The 18,569-nt window shown below is 32.6% G+C and overlaps 1 protein-coding gene across 5 annotated transcripts in view; it reads right to left on the reverse strand.

Annotated features, from left to right (window-relative positions):
- Positions 1-18,569, reverse strand: part of LOC143056530 (tripartite motif-containing protein 2-like) — an 81,193-nt gene that overhangs the window by 5,815 nt on the left and 56,809 nt on the right. For 3 of the 5 annotated variants that reach the window (XM_076229615.1, XM_076229617.1, XM_076229619.1), the window contains one exon: positions 270-2,306. In XM_076229615.1, coding sequence (XP_076085730.1) covers positions 271-2,304 — 2,034 coding nt within the window. In that variant the 5' untranslated portion in view covers positions 2,305-2,306 and the 3' untranslated portion in view covers position 270. Of the gene's footprint in view, positions 1-269; positions 2,307-5,966; positions 5,986-14,120; positions 14,223-18,569 lie in introns of those variants that run through there. The other 2 variants (XM_076229616.1, XM_076229614.1) reach the window with 2 other exon arrangements.

The following is an 18,569-nucleotide window of genomic DNA, read 5'->3' on the forward strand; positions in this document are numbered from 1 at the left end:
ATATCTTATCCTTTTATTGAACATGGTGCAAAGTTTGAAAAGAAAATTAATCAAATCAAATACAATTTATTGTATAACCCTTCAATCAGGTTACCAATACAAGTTTTTGAAATCACTAAAATATCCTTAAGACACAATTTATTTTACTTCTAGTAGTTAAAGACCAGTTCACATTAAAAATCCTTTGATTGATTATTCAGCAGGCTTTCCCTTAGCTTTAATGCCAGACAGTATTTAGAAAGTACATTGTATATCAGATATGTATTTACCTTATTTATAACGATACTTTTTGATACAGTGATTGCCAAGGTCAGCCACATACACATGGTGGTCAGTTGTGGTTGCCAGCCCACTTGGTCGCTTCAGTTTGTCATGGTGGCTATCTATGTTAAACATAAGTCTGCCACTGGAATTCAACACTTGAACGTAGCTCTGGGTTTTCTCTGTTTTTGTGGCAAGAATCAATCCACCAGAATCCACATTCAATCCACAAAACTGACCTTTACCTTGGTCAGGTATCACACGGGAAAATTTCCCATCACGGCTAAATATTTGAACTCGGTGATCGGCAACAAGGATTTCATCACATTTTCCTATGACTATGGCACAAATAAGTTTAAATTGTCCTTCTTTACTTCCTTTCCCGCCAAATGTTGTCAAAAGTTTGCCATTGGCATCAAACATGAATACACGGTTTGCCCCATTATCGGCCACGATGATCTCCCCTCGACTATTAACGGCTATATCTATTGGTTCCAAAAAGTCCTGATGTGTAAATTTGGAGAGAAGATCTCCATCAGGGTTCATCACAGTTACATATTTAGTTCTCCAATTTATTACAGCCAAGTTTTTCTCTGGCGTCAGAGCGAGACCCGTACCTCCAGAACTTTCTAATCCTAATGGTCCTATATGACTTTTAAATTGACCAGTATTGTCAAGACATTTGATCCTACAATTACCAGTATCTAAAGCATAAACAATGTTATTGTCATTATTTGTAACAACCCTAACTGGCTGTCGTAAATGCTCCTCTCCATTCCCTAAGGAGCCGAATTTCATAACTGGATTATTGTGCTCGGAGACATCAATTACAAAAGGACTTCCCTTGACAGGTCGGTTAAATATACTGATGAACATTTTCACTTTCCCTGGCTTGGTGGGTACATATTGTATTTCGTATGTTCCATTTTCTTTGTCACGAATTTTTGATTCAATGATTTCTCCCTTGTCTGATCTGACCTCTGCACCTACTGGATCTGCCCCACTAGTACGGGGATTTCCATGGTAATCAACTGTCAAAAGGGTAACTGATGATTTCAAATGTGTCACTGCCTCTCCAATTTTCCCTGAGCAGAGAGCGGGGAATGTTGTACTGGTTTTGATCCTCCCAAATTCATTTAATAACTTTGTCATATCTTTCAGTGCCGAGTTATGACGATACTCATATTTCAAGAATGAGTTTTCCCTAGGTTCCGAAAGATTGGAAGTTGCATCTAGTTTCTCGTTTAGATCACCAATTTTTTTGGTTATGTTTCTCACTTCTACTTGATATTGTAACCCGTCACATTCAGACTGAACTTTTTCTTTCTCAGCCTGAATAATATCTAATTGTTCTCGTAAGTTCTTGCGTTTTTCCTCCCGTATTTTTCTCACCCATTGTAAGCATTCATGTCTCCTTTTATCAACCAATGCGATGAGATCTTGGAATGACCTATTTATACCTTCGACAGTCTTCTCTACTGACGATTCTAAATTCTGCATTTCACTAGAAACTGTGTCGTAGGCATGATTCAGATTTTTAATGCATAAATGGGCTTTGTATAGTAATATCTCCGACATTCTTTTAATGGCAATCGAAAAGGGAATTACAGTATGTTCACTTGCCCCCCGGCCATTATGTTCACCACCTGCACATAAAGTACAAAATACGGAATCACAAGTCTCACAAAAGAGCAGTTCTTGGTTGTTATGAGTTGAACACTTTGGTATAACGTCTCGTCTTTGTCTCGACATGAGATCTAATAACTGATTGACCAGAAAGCTTGGAGGAAATGTGGCTACTCCAGATCGTGGAATTCCTATGTGTTCTCGGCAGATTGGACAACGAAAGTACCCTGTGTCATGTATTTGAGATTCAACAATTCTATCCAGACAACTACGACAAACTGTATGAGAGCATGGTAGTAGTTTAGGCGAGTGTTCAATGTTATCGTATACACACAAACAGGTCCCACATGTCAGGAAACTGTCATTAAAATCTTCATAGTTAATGGATACAGTCTCAACGAGGGTTGATGACATCATAGCTAAAAATAGAAAATAAAATAGATTAAAATCATGAAAATAAACTTTGCAATATCTGATACTATGGATTCATTTGTTTTTTCCTAGATACAAATTTTCATGAATTGTGGAAAAAATTGTATCTTCTTGGATTTTTTATTTTCTTGTTTTGCCAAAGTCTAGATTGAAGCAATGACAGTAAGGGAGCTACCATTTGATTTTTATGGGGGGGCTAGGATGAAAAATTTTGTCCTGCATTTTTTTTAGCTGTAATCTCTGTCCTGCCTTTTTATTTTTCACTCTGTTCGGTCCTGCCTTTTTTTTTTAGTTTATCCTGACTTTTTTTTACCTAAATTGAATTGTCCTGACTTTTTTTTTTTTTGCAAGTGTCTCATCCTGCCTTTTTTTTTTACTCAAAACTCCTGTCCTGCCTATTTTTTTCAAATTTCATCCTAGCCCCCCCCCCCCCCCCCCATAAAAATCAAATGGTAGCTCCCTAATACAGAAAATTTTACTTCATTGCACATCTAAATTCTTAATTTACCTTCACGAAAATTGGTATCACATAAATAATAATGAAAACACAGTTTGATTCTTATTATATACATCATTAAGAATAAAGGAACATGGTGTTTTAAAAATTAATTTCCTTTCACACTCTGAGCAAATTAGGGACAGAGATTTTTACAGTTTATAACATATCAACTCACAGTAACTTGCCTTACATTTAGCAGTGAGAAAACATTTGCCTCAGTCACTGCAAGTTTTAGGTTGACCTTTACTAGAATTCTTCACCTTCAAGCTTGAGTCTCAAGTTTCAAATCTAAGTCTCCTAAGTCTCATGCAAATCTCAAGTCTTAAGTCTTAAGTCTCAAGTCTTAAGTCTTAAGTCTCAAGTCTCAAGTCTTAAGTCTTAAGTCTCAAGTCAAGGCTTAAGTCTTAAGTCTCAAGTCAAGTCTTAAGTCTTAAGTCTTAAGTCTCAAGTCAAGTCTTAAGTCTTAAGTCTCAAGTCAAGTCTTAAGTCTTAAGTCTCAAGTCAAGTCTTAAGTTGATAAAATTACTACTGTCAATCAGAGAATGATTTTAACAAATTGCAGATAATAAATAGCAGGAAAAACATACTCAGTCAAATAAAAAGTATATTCAAAGTTTCCGTCCTAGTTCTCAATAGTTTAGTTTTAACAACACTATGAGAAATCTTTTAAAACCTTGAAATTCTTCCCTTTCTTTGTCTAATGAAAACGTTCAAACCACTAAGAGACAATGGTGTTATAAGTATCTAAATCATGTTTAACACGAAATACTGATATCCTTATAGGCTAGATCATATTAATTTGCCATTATTTTTTGTAACTTGACAAATACTAGCTTAGAAGGTTAAAAAACACTGAGGTAAAAGTTTATTGAAACACCCAAAGTCATATTTCAAAGTCGCCTCTATATAAAATTAAGAAGACTAAAGAAAACCAATTACAGCATATCAAGATAAAAAAGATCTTCGTCAGAAATATAGACTCCACCAGAGACCAAATATCAAAGAAGCAACTAGAAATCACTGTATGGTCACTTTTAAGAGGTATTTTTAGCGATTATCTTAATTTGAAAAGTAAAATTATAAATAGGATAAAAAGAATACAATGAATTTGAATAATGTATTTTTCTAAAATTCTTAACATTCTTTTTTAATAAAAATTAACATAATACATGTAATATATATTTGGTCTGGCCTAAAAGTTTTCAAAAAACTGAATATTTTCCTGTTCCTTTAAATATTTTATGAAAATTTGTTAAATAACTTCTTGTCAGCAGTTTTGTAAATTCATGGCATTCTAGATCTATGACACAAATAAATCCAACAGTACATTCTGCTGCTCTTTGCAGGCCGCAAGTGAGCGAGTCAAAAACCTGAAGTAACCGACCAATTTTATCCCTGCGAGACATTCTGTATGTATGATGTGCCTGTCCCAAATCACTCTCAGAAGCCTGGAATTCAATGGTTGTCCTTTGTTTATGTGTTACATATTTGTTTTTCGTTCATTTTTTGTACATAAATTAGGCCATTTGTTTTCTTGTATGAATTGTTTTACATTGTCATTTCAGGGCCTTTTATAGCTGATGATGCAGTATGGGCTTTGATCACTGTTGAAGGCTATATGGTGACCTATAATTGTTAAGTTCTGTCTCATTTGGTCTCTTTTAGAGAGTTGTCTCATTGGCAATCATACCACATCCTTTTTTCATATATATGGGTATAGTCTTGTCAAAGGTGAACAAATTTTTTGCTGCAGATAAAAGTCCATAAAAGTTAAAGATAACCGACACACCAATTTTTTTTGCAATCAACTAAAAGCTATCATAGACAAAACGATAGTGTCATTATGATTATAACTTTTTAACTGATGTGAACTCTTTCTGAAATTATGAGTATTTTTATCTTATTTGGCAGACCAGAGAGATAAAGATGATTTGAAATACAAATGTATATCAGGACTTAATTTCATAAAATAATATTATAATAGGCTGACACCCCCACAAATGTACTTTTAATTACGGAACATTAGGTTCTGTAATTAATCAAACATTAACGTTAACCATAAAACTGCTGGGAGCACTTCACTAAAGACAGAGATTTTAATGTTTAATCATCACAACTTCCGATTAAAATTAAAAAAAATTCTAAATGGCATGATTCTTGAATATTTTATCTGGCATGATCCTTGAATATTTTATCTACGTGCCATTAATCAGCTGTTTTCAATGAAAACATAATCAATTATTCATATGATCATCAATTTTAACTGATTTGAAGATCTGTTTGTATCAGATTTATCCAACTAACCTTTCAATAAGAGTACAGATTTATCCAACTAACCTTTCAATAAGAGTACAGTGGTTTTAAGTTGAATGGTTTTATATGACAATTCAGTTTAAAATCAATCTATTCATAATACATTCAATTTCATATGTTGAAATTAATCTTCCAAACTATTTCTTGAGAATTCAGGTGCCAACGACCAAAAAGTGCCATGTACCTGTCAAATTCTTGGAAAAAATTTGTTCAAATAGGACTGAGGTGCCCCTTTCAGGGAGGTGTAATCGGAAATGCCTATATTGAGTTTTATTCATAATCTGAAATCCTCGTTTAATATCCGTTGGGATTCAGACATTTTCATAAGTGGGGGGCCCGCTTCAGTCATGCTTCAGTGATTCCCTATATAATCAAACCAAATTCCTCCCTGAAAAACTCTCTTAAATTCGCCTCTGAATATTACATATTTTGTTATACAGTGAAATATTTAGAACTTTCTGCAGGTATAAGAATTATTCAGTGGCAGATCCAGAAATTTTTGATAAATGGGGGCCCACTGTCTGCCTAAGAGGGGGCCCACACCAGTCATCATCACAGCTTAAAAGATTCCCTAAGTAATCAACCATTTTTTCCCAGAGAAAGGGGGTGCCGGGGCCCCTGAAAAACCCTCTAAATCAATCCTCTGTTATTCATTGTCATTCATGGATACCAATTTTCATGGATTCAGTTATTTAAATTTTCACAAACTTTCTATAATTTTTTATGCAGACTTTGGCAAAACCTTGAAATAAAATATCCACAAATTTTTCCCTGATGAAAATCATGAAACCCCAAAATATAAATAAATCCAAACAAAACTAAACAAAGGACTTACCCATTGTTAGAACAATAATCAACTACAACCTTGTAAAAACTTACACTTTCAAAACTTATTTTAACAAACATGTTATATACATCCTGTGATAAGTGGAGTTTCCTGATTTAACGGAAACTTTATCGCGAGACACATCTACCAGTTTCTTTCCCTTTTTATAAACTTGTTTCCTTTGTTCTTCATTACCAGGGTCAATGAAGTAACCAACAAAAAAAAGAAAGCAGGTTAAAGAAATTATTACTGTTTACACATATCTATAAATAGATGTGACTTAGATGTTGGTTAACCCATTATGAAACAGCAACCCAACAAAACTAAGGTCACAAAAAGTTTGGTGGAATTCACATGTTGGCCAACCATGGCTCATCATAACAAAGTAGGGTCCAAGACAAGGGGTACAAAAACAGCAGCAGAAGAAAGGTGAGAGTTACATTTCACTCTCTTCAAATATGGTACAGCCCCTGCATGTTGCTAGGGGAACAGAGCACCAAGTTGTGGTGACAAGACAGCACAAGAAGCTCTGAACTATCCAGATTGTATAGACAATATAAACATATGGTAACAATTTCAGTGTTCAAGTTTCTCAGGGACACTCAAAGTTTGGCCAGCTGATATATACAGTGTTTAATGAATTCAATTGAAACACTCTAAGATCCAGCAACAATTGCCAAATTCTTTAGTTATCCCAGATGGACTTAGAAAACCACTAACTGCATAATCCAAGATCAAAGAGAACAACCATCAGAAATTTTGAAACATGACTACAATACTACAGAGGTGTTTAAGGACATAATGACTTCCAATGAGGGTCTCAAATGTTCGGTAAAATAAAATATGTGTAGAAAAAATGTTAGTGATAAAATGTCGAAAGATGATAAAATTATGATTCCCTTTTTTAACCAAGTGTGAATTGTCACCCATATACATTGGAGATGTGACCTTCCCTGCTATCAAGAAGTCTGATATTTTTTTTACTGAATAAGTGTAATCATTTCGAAAACATCAGATTAAATGATCAAATTTACAGGACAAACTAAATTATGGGTAAGCATAATATCTTAGACGATGAATTCCATTTTTTCTTTAACTGTAAAATTAATAAAAACCAGATGCTCCGCAGGGTGCAGCTATATACGACTGCAGAGGTCGAACCCTGAACAGTTGGGGCAAGTATGGACACAACATTTAAGCTTGATACAGCTCTGAATTTGGATTGTGATTAAATAGTTGACACAATATAGGTTTCTGACACAGAATGAATGTGGTCTAAGAACTTAAACTTAAAAACTTAAAAATTTTTAAATTGGACATTTACCTATTATGGTCCAATATCCAAAATCTAAATACATTGTTAGATTCAGCATATCATAGAACCCCAAGATTCAATTTTTGATGAAATCAAATAACATGTTCAATTTTAGACCCTTTAGACCTCAATGTGGATCAATTTGATAACCGGGCCCAAATATTAAAAATCTAAATACATGGTTAGATTCAGCATATTGAAGAACCCCATATATTCAATTTTTGTTGAAATCAAACAAAGTTTAATATTTGACCCTTTGACCTTAATGTAGACCAATTTGACAACGGGTGCAATTGAATATTTCTTGCTATTGTGCAAAACTGTGCAATTGAAAATTTCTTGCGATTGCGCAATATTGTGCAATTAGATATTTCTTGCTATTGCACAATACTGTGCAATTGAAGATTTCTTGCTATTGCACAATACTGTGCAATTGAAAATTTCTTGATATTGCAAACGGTTAGATTTGGCATATCACAGAACCCCAATAATTCATTTTTTGATGAAATCAAACAAAGTTTAATTTTGGACCCTTTTGGCCCCTAATTCGTTGGGACCAAAACTCCCAAAATCAATCCCAACCTTCCTTTTGTGGTCATAAACCTTGTGTTAAAAGTTCATAGATTTCTATTAACTTATACTAAAGTTATTGTGCAAAAACCAAGAAAAATGCTTATTTGGGACCTGTTTTTGGCCCCTAATTCCTAAACTGTTGGGACTAAAACTCCCAAAATCAATCACAACCTTCCTTTTGTGGTCATAGACCTTATGTTAAAATTTCATAGATTTCTGTTTACTTACTTAAGTTATTGTGCGAAAACCAAGAAAAATGCTTATTTTGGCCCTTTTTGGCCCCTAATTCCTAAACTGTTGGGACCAAAACACCCAAAATCAATCCCAACCTTCCTTTTATGGTCATAAACCTTGTGTATTAATTTCATAGATTTCTATGTACTTTTACTAAAGTTAGAGTGCGAAAACCAAATATCTTCGGACAACGACGACGACGATGCCAATGTGATATTTCAATTTTTGGGGTCGTATATAATAAAAGAGAACTCTTTCTAAAATATGTAAATTTTAATATACTTAATTTTACTGATAAACTCGTGATTATACTAAATCCATCAACACCAAATGATGTAAAAGCAGTTGTTTCTTTTATTAAAGAGTCATTAGAACTGAGGAAAGGAGACCAATAACTGCTTTTATCATATCTATTATAATATTGTCAAGTTTTCATTATGTTTGTTTTGTCTATGTATTTGCCATGACCAAAATTGGTTTTTGTTTGTTTTGCAAATAACTGACCTAAAGGGGGAGCTCCTCTCATGCTTCAGTGATTCCCTATATAATCAACAAAATTTTTTTCCACAAAAAGGGGGGAGGGGGCCTGGGCCCCCAAGATACGCCTATGGTTACTACCCATTAAATATTTGATACATAAGTTGTCCTTCCTTGGAGCAGACGTTGCCTGGGAAGGTCATTGGTTCTGTTGATCAGAACAAAACCAAATTTAAAAACATGTTTTATATCTTAATTTAAATATTTCAACACTTTCAACATGTTAAATCAATTTAAAAAGTTGCAAATTCACTATAAAAAAAGGGAGATAACTCTAGAATGGAAAAAATTGATAACTTTAATTAAGCTAATTTATAGCCTTCCTTAATAATATATAAATCATTTTAAATATCATCAAGTTTCCCAGCAAACAACAAGATAACAATACTCCTACATATATGGAAATTTTAATGGAAAAAAAAACCTTAGAAATATGAAACATTTGATAGGCCTTCCTAATAAATAAATCATATCATAATTGTTGCTGAGAAAGCAAAACAAACACTCTGCTCTAACCGATCAATGGTTGTCATAACATACATTGCCAAGAATTCAACTTGTTATTGGGATGTAGAAATTATTCTGTACACATTTAATGACCTTTCTTTAAATGATGAAAAAAATAATCTTGGACATGAAAAAAATGTGCATTGTTAATGATCCCCTTCTGTACAAGGGACTATTTTGCATTAAAAACCAGTAGCAGAGCTGACCACATCATTTTTAAAAAGAATGCATGCAAAAATTTATAATGCAACTTCCTCAAATTTAAGGATAATTATGGGGGTGAATATAATTTCTTATAAATTTCCCAGAATTTAAAGTCATTACAGATTCAAATAATTCCTTGCTTAACTTTTAAATATATTTTTGTAGAAAGTCTATATAAGCTATTTACTGTCATATTTTAAATGATATTCAGTATTCTAAATATTCTCTGCAATATACATGTACAACAATGATACCTTAAATACCAAAAACAATATGAGGCGCCGTTTTACTATTTATTCCTTATTTTCTGATATCAAAAAATATTTCTTGATATCAAAAAATAGAATTTCTGATATCAAAAAATTGAATTTCTGATATCAGAAAATATTTATTGATATCAAAAAATATTTCTTGATATCAGGAATTCAATTTTTTGATATCAAGAAATCCATTTTTTGATATCAGAAATTCGATTTCTTGATATCAGAAAATAATCTTTATTTCTTGATATCAATAATTCGATTTTTTGATATCAGAAAATCATTTTTTGATATCAAGAAATCCATTTATTGATATCAAGAAATAGATTTTCTGATATCAAATAATACTGACGATTATTTGATATCAAGAAATACATTTTTTGATATCAGAAAATGATTTTTTGATATCAAAAATTTGAATTCCTGATATCAAGAAATGATTTTTTGATATCAGAAAATAAGAAAAATATCAATGATTGCCCCCTGTATATAAATAAAAGCTTCCGAGCTCACCCATGAGCCCTAACATTTGGTAAAGTGTTTCGGTCTTGTTTAAGGAAAGAATATTACAGAGTTTGGATTCATTAGTTATAAGAAATTTTGTATGATTGTGTATCTCACATATTTTTTTTATAAGGTTTATAGTCAACAATTGTATTTCTTGATTGAAAAGCAATTGTACGTTCCAGTTTCTTTTATAAGCAATTGTTAGTTTCCTCTGAAACAGAATTGTTCAAATAGGTTTTTGTGAATTTAAGCCCAAGTATTTGGTAATATCGTTTTTTAAGGTTTTTTTTCCAGTTGATGATGTTGCGAATTTAGTAAGTCAATTAGTTCTGTTTAGTATATAAAAATCAGGAGATGTGGTATTATTGCCCTTGAGACAACTATCTACCAAAGTCAAATGAAATGAAGTGGATATAAGAAATTATAGGCAATCGTTCGGCTATTAAAAATGAAAAACCCCATACCGTAAAGTGGGCTATAAAATGTCCCGGCATGAAAAATATGAAAAGATTTATTAAGAAAGCTAACGGCCTAATTTATAACAAGAAAAATACGAAAAACAAATATGACAGACACGAACCAACGACAATTATATATCCTTACAGGCTTCTTACGTGGGACAGACACTTAAAGATTGTGGCGGCCTGGGACACTGGTGTTTTGTCATATAATACTGTAAGAACAAACAATTTATGTTTTTATTGGTATTAATATTGATTTTGTTATCAGTAAATTCAAAGCAAACTGAATATTATTGTCTTTTTGTATATTGGATATAGAAGTATCCGGCCACGTCCACTCTGTGTAGTATTTGTACTTGTATTCATCTGATGAGCTAAGCCTTTTTCAACGGATTTTTATAGTTCGTTCTTATGTTGTACTGTTACACCCCTATCCTAGGTTAGGGGAGGGTTGGGATCCCACTGACATATTTAACACCACCACCATTCTGTATGTATGTGCCTGTCCCAAGCCAGGAGCTTGTAATTCAGTGGTTGTCGTTTGTGTATGTGTAACATATCTGTTTTTCGTTCATTTTTTTTAACATAAATTAGGCCGTTAGTTTTCTCGTTTAAATTGTTTTGCATTGTCATTTAGGGGCCTTTTATAGCTGTCTATGCAGAATGGACTTTGCTCATTGTTGAAGGCTGTACAGTGGCCTATAGTTGTTAATTGCTAAGTTATTTGATCTCTTGTGGAGAGTTGTCACATCGGCAATCATACCACATCTTCTTTTTTATATATAAAAATCAGTTAAAATGGTCTTTATTCATCAGATCGATACAACGAACAAAAACAGCCAACAAAAAAACACAGACTGGACGTGACAGTATAACAATACCAAGAAGAAGAAAAATACAGATGGGAAAGCATTCTCACCTACTTACAGCTAGTTCAAAGCCAATAGCAACAAACATTTCTTGTATTTTAAAATATTTCTTCTATTTACGTGACATTTTTTTAAAGACTGCTATAGCATCTATTATACTGCGCCTTCAGTGGCGGATCGAGAACGTTTTAAAATAGGGGGCCCACTGACTGCCATAAAAAGGTCCCACTACAGTAATGCTTCAGTGATTCCCAAATATAAACAACCAAATTCTTGACATGATATGTTTGACCGGGCCATCTAGATCCGCATATGGCCTTGTATTTAAGAATTGAATGCTCCTTTTTATAAATTCATTGGGGTATAAAAGCGTTGACCGAAGTACATTGTGTATGCAGTGCGGAAGACCTTCCTTCTAAAAATGTGCGCACGGTCAAAGCTTTTACAACCCTACGAATTACAAAAAGAAGCATTCGATATTATAATCACATTTTTAGCTAGGATAATGAAAACACAATTTCTGTCAAGTTTTTCTTTAATTTACATGTGCACTTTATTGTGGGAGTTCGGGTCATCACGAATGTTACATTTCATTGTGTAATGAAAGTAAATTTCAGAAGGACGCAAGATTGCTGTTAGCCATTCAAAAAAACATATCATATAAATGAAACATACATGCAATGCAATTATATATCCTTTAAATTACATTTATTTTATATGAGCCTTTACTGTGAAGTATTGAAAAATTTATGTAGGCTTGATGTACGTTTTCATTTCTAAAATACCTTTATTTTGAAAGCGTTGGTCTTTCAAATTTGTATTACACGACAGTCAAGAAAGGCACAATTCGTTTTGAGAATATTAGTATGTTCAATTTAGGTAGGTACATGCATTGCATTAGATATATAAGGCGAAAAGATCGTGTATTACGTCAGTTGAACCTGAATATACCATCAAGCCATCGTATCTAAATCTTGAACACACCATTATTTGTTTTCGATAAGTCAAGTTTTGTTAAACATTTTCCAGTATTTAGTTAATTCTAAGGTCGACTAATTTTTTCGATTGGGATTATTCGTCGCAAAAGTAAATAGCTGTGTTATATTTCATAATTATTTCAAATGTCTTCAATATATAGTCTTGTTGTTCATCGGACTCGAATTGTGTACTTAGTTTCAAATATTTTTAAGTTTTCTAGAGACTTTAAAGTCTAAATCATCTCTATAAAACTTGAAATGTATAAGCATTTTGTTTTTGTAACAATGAACCCTTTGCCATAATTAAAATGACAAGTATCGCCCGGAGAAAGAAATAGCACCCGGGGACGAAAATAAAGCGCCCGGGAGAAGAAAATAATAATATTTTATAACAATAAATGTTTTCCTGAATAAAAAAAAAATAAAAATCATTGCTTGTTTTGTCTAAAGAGTGAAGATAGTGTTGTTGCACTTTTACATTTTAGATTTCAAAATTGTTTACAAGTAAGTAAGCCGTAAATATAAACAAGAGGAAATAGAAAAATCATGAATGATATTGTCCTTGATCAAAACGTATGTTTCGTTATTAAAAAAAAATCAGTGCCCGAGTCTAATATTCGTAACTGCATGGTGACAACTTTTCAAAGTTTTGTATTTTATTAAACACACTTGAATTGACATTGGAAGATCGTGGAAGGGATTCAACATGCCTGTCACTAAGAATTTTTTTTTACCAAACACCTGCTTTTAACATGCATAGTACGTATAATTGTTTTATTTGCTGATGCTGATATACATGTGCGTGTCACTTTTATCGTTCTTAAATAATGTGCAACCCTTTTAACTTTATAAAATTAATATTTATCTGTGAATTTTAAGTTGTTTTGGCATTTATCATTTTGATATCGTTTTTGAAAAACATGTCTTTTGATATCTAACATTGTATAAATCTTCAGCATAAGCTGTGATCCATTATTATCTGTCTTTCGAAATAGTATTCATATATTATTGTTTAAATTGAAACATTCATACTTGTTTTTGTGCTTTATTACAAATGTCTATTATCCGAATTTGCAAAAAAAAATCAAATGTTTCATCGACACAAAGTTGTCTCATTCCAACGCAATTTCTATATATTTTCCCCGGGAGCATTTTTTCTCCCCCCCCCCCCCCCCCCCCGGGCGTTTTTTCTTTTCCCCGGGCGCTTTTTAGTAAGACCCCATAATAATTGGTATACCCGGAAACATTATTTCACATATTCCCTGATGTTTGGGCTCATGGCTGAGTTTGAATGCTTTAATTGATGCACAGGGAGCCTTCATTTATTCATTTACTTCTTATTTTCTGATATCAGAAAATGATTTTTTGATATCAGGAATTCGAATTTTTGATATCAGAAAATATGCTTTATTTCTTGATATCAAGAAATCGAATTCCTGATATCAAAAAATAGAATTTTTGATATCAGAAAATCATTTTTTGATATCAGAAAATAAGTATTAAATAGTAAAACGGCGCCTCATAAAACAATACAGCATTATTAATACAGTAAATTTCTGTTAGCTCATTGTTTCATTGAAAAGTTAGTGGTGCTCTTTCATGCGGAACTGTTAATTATTACAGCAAGTGTGAAGAATGAAGTTCAAAATGTGAAAAGTACCAAAGTCCAAAACACAGTGCCAACTCTCTTAGATTAGTATATGTACTAAAAGTACTTACATTGTACACTTGAGCAATTTCACTTTTAACTCCAAAAGATCCTGTTAAAAAGAAATCTAAACCATGTAAAACAAAACTGGACAAGTCAATTTAACTTGAGGGTAATAAAACCTGGTCAATAATCTCTTAACCAGCTGGTGTGATAGCCAAGGGGGATAATCCCTCATTAAAATGACAGCTGTTATTTGGTAGGTGAATGAACAGTTGGAAAATAAATGATGCACAAACACATGTCCTGACTATATGATATTTTATCTGTAATGTGCACCAAATGCATTGATTTTAACTCATTTTATATAAAACATGCAATAACCTTGACTTTTTTCATAGAAACTAGCTGATAACATGTATTTTCTTCCTTGTTTCTAAAAACAGGAATCAGTATGCAACTATGAGGGCTCAAATAAAAAGAATTCTTTTTCCCCCCACAAATAGTGATGATCTCAGCTATTAATCCTGTGTTCAGAGATTACATTTTCGTCAACAATTTTAAAGAGAATATTACATAAATACTAACTCAACTTGCTTTTAACCACTTAATTGCAAAGTTTTATAGAATATTTTTTTTGTCCTACACGTCATTATTTTATTTATTTTTTACATTGGGCAAAGTTTCAGAAAACATCTACAAGGTACGTCATACCAATGACGTTATACTGTTAATTGTTTGAATTTTAAAATACATTGGTACTAGAAAATATCTATAATTAGTATTCATATACCAGTTATTACTAGTAATACTTTGCTCTTCAGGGGCCCTTTAATTGGAATAAAAATGTCTTATCTTATAGTAAAACATTTAGATAATTCTTTGGTTTGTTTGAAAACTTTCTTTTTAAGATTCTGTACAAGGGACAGTCAGACACATGTCCATAGCATGGTTTGCATATATGTCCATATAGTTCAGTTTGCATATATATGTCCTTAGCCCTTAGCATGGTAAAAGGGTTAAATAGGACCAATCTCATTTTCGACATCTCTATCAAAAGACTGATGAGATGTCAAATCTGAGTAAATGAAATGAAGAAAAGTTCCTGATCAATAAGACTCAGATGAATTCTACTAAGACAGTCAATCTGTCTAGAAGGAAAATGCTCAAGAGAGCAGTCAATAAGTACAATCTTCAACATAGTGGAAGAGCCTGAAACTCTCATAAAGTGGGGCACACTGACTGCAAAAAGAGGGGGCCCGCTGAGTCAAGCTTCAATGATTCCCTAGATAATCAGCCAAATTTTCACAAAAATGGAGGGGAAAAAATGGGGGGAGGATTTTGCCCCCTCCTAAATCCTTCTTTTAATCAGGATTTGTTATTTTTCAATGACTTTCGCTAACCTCATTGAAAACTGATGACATCAATAAAACATGTAAAAGAATATGCATTCATACTGCTACTGTGTTTTATTTGTTCACTGTTTTATTGATTTGTGAGCATAAAAGCTTCTTCGATTTGCAATATGTATATTCAAGTGTTGCAGTAATAAATGACCTTCAGTTTTAACAAACTGAATCAATAATGAAGTACGACAACAGCCCCATCCCCTTTATTTCTCTTCAACCGTATAATATACACTTTCAATTACCCTACCCCCTGTGCAGAAAAACACTGACAAGTGTGTACATTAGAAAAATCTTTGTATAATATACTACATTTTTACATATATACATGTAAAATTGACCTACCTTCCTCTGGTGAAAATGTGGCCATCATTTTGAAAAGTCAATATCACTAAAAATATCAGAAAAACAGCCACATTCTTCATTTACTCCAAATATCCAATAATACACCTAGAGAGTTCAGCTAGAGGTCAATTATATTTTGTCAGCCTCAGCAATTTCAGATGACAATATGGCCGTAAATAATCACAATGGAAATCTAATTGTCTCTGACTGCACATAAATATATAAATGTATCTACATGCGTCAGAGTATTACGAAGTCTCTCTTTCAAGTACAAGGGTTCTCTAGAAAACTGCCTAAGCTTGCATACTAATTCTGTACAGTCGATACTTCCCACCAGTATAGCTTTGTTATTGTTGCATAATTCTAAAGAATACTGTCATTCGGTAGAAAATGATTGATTTATAGTGGGTCTGTTTAGATTATTCCTAAAGAGACGGAAAAACAAATTATTGCTAAAATAGGCAAAAATATCAATTAAAAAAGTTATTAACTACGAGTTTTCCTCTGTGAAAATTATTTGAATTAGTCTGTGTGTCATTGCAAAGCTGAGGAAATATATAATTCTTAGGAGTCAAAAACAGAATAAAAAGGAGGTATCAATTGACAGCAATGAAAAAAATATTTTAACTGAGTTGTTATAGAGTTTATCCTTGTTGAAATTAAAGGTTGAAATACATGAGCAACATGTTTAAAATAACTGGCATCAGTGGAGTTTTCTGAGAACTACCGAAAATTTGACATTCAAATGTAAAACAAGAATCTGAAGAAATCCTAAGAGCTTTAAATTTAAAATTATACACATCTAGATTTACAATGGGGGAGTTGGGGTTAGGGAGCTACATTTGATTTTTATGGGGGGGCTGCATTTGTCCTGCATTTTCTTTTAGTTGTAATCTCTGTCCTGCCTTTTTATTTTTCACTCTTTTCGGTCCTGCTTTTTTTTTCTTAGTTTATCCTGACTTTATCCCCCCCCCCCCCCCATAAAATCAAATGGTAGCTTCCCTTATGAGGATGTAAAGTATATTTTAACTTAGTTATCCATGTTGAAACCCTGAAGTCCGGCAATATTAAAGGCCAAATCTTGACATCCCCAAAAAGGTCCTTCCCTACTTTAAAGTGCTCAAACAGCTAACAAACTATGCAAAAAATCTGGAAAATACTTTACAACTTTGTTATGTAAACTTATATTTTTGATCGAAGTTCCTTAAATCAATGAAAATACAATACAGACGTCATACATCAAAACCATAACTAAAAGAACGAATTCTCGTTTAAATGCCTGCGAGACAGTAATTACATAATCCAGCAGCGATTAATGTAAACAATTAACAAAAATAAAGCCTGGAATAGTTCAATATCTATGGAACGCCATGAGAGGAATCAATAATTAGCATCTGTTATATAAGACAATTATAAACAAAAGGCTTATGCTTATTTTCATATTGGTTTGGATTTTTTTTTAATTCAGAACAGATGCTTTAAATTTTCATGAAGTTCTATTTTGAATTTTGCTAGTTAAAATGTTTCTGTTTCAAGTTTTCAAGTTTCTCTGGGAAACAAAATTAATTTTGACCCTCAGTTACCGTATTCATGCCCAGTGGTTGCCATTGCAGCAATAGCTGTGTCTGTCGTATAGGTTTTTATTTATTGTTATACAATGCTATTTAAGCCCATTGTGTTTTAGTTTTTTTTTAATTGTTTTACATGTCATTTTAGGGTCTTTCATATCATTCTTCATGCATGGTGCTGGTTTTGCTCATTGTTGAATACTATATATATAGTTGCTTATTATATATCCGTGTCATTTGGTCTCCTGTGGATAGTTGTCACCTTAGTATCAGATCCAAAAAAATAAACAAGGGGGGACATATAATTACAAAATGTAAAAATGTAAAACAGTTTGGTGCGGGACATGTAAAAAGTCTATGTGCATGAACAAATATATGAACATGCAGCTCCATAAAAGCTAGCCCCCCCCCCTTTTACCCCCGTAAATCCACAACTTACATCTCCTCAAGCTGACAATATCAAGATCAATATTATAGATACTACTAAGTACTTGAAGCCTTTCTGTTTGTTTTGATTTCATGAAATATCATGTTAATATTTTATATCTCATAATATAACCATTTAAATTTTAACACCATTCAATAAAGCATGGACATTTTAAATTTAAATTATTAATGTAAAAGGCATGAAGTTTAATTTGTATCCCTTGTTCCCCTGGGATGCTGTATAACATTGATTTTAAACCATCTGAACAAGTGTACTTTATCATTTTTAAATATTTTCATCAATAGAATGTAAAATTTTATAAATGGGCTTTACACATTCAATAGAAACACTATTGTCTATACCATATTGGTGTTAAACTTGTGTCTATACCATATTGGTGTTAAACTTGTAAATATCATGAAGAATGGTAGATTAGATTTATATCTACATCAATAGAACAATTTTTGAAATTCTCTTTGAGAATGGAAACGAATAATGTGTTAAAGAGACAACATCCTCACCAAAGAGCAAAAATACAGCCTAAAGCCACCAATGAGTCTTAAAACACAGCAAACAAAAGAATTGCTCCCCAACATAAACAAGAGAGTTTCATATTTCTGTAAACCAACTTTAGTCTTAGATGCATGATTTTTTTAATGCTTTAAACTAGCGGTCGGTCAGATAACTGTGAGTACTCTCAGATCTGTTCCTAGTGTCTTTTTGTTGTCGAGATGTACAAGTACCCGACCACGTCCATTTGTATTTTTGTCCATC

This window comes from Mytilus galloprovincialis, chromosome 13 (genome assembly GCF_965363235.1).
Source record: "Mytilus galloprovincialis chromosome 13, xbMytGall1.hap1.1, whole genome shotgun sequence".
In the NCBI taxonomy this organism is placed as follows: Eukaryota; Metazoa; Mollusca; class Bivalvia; order Mytilida; family Mytilidae; genus Mytilus; species Mytilus galloprovincialis.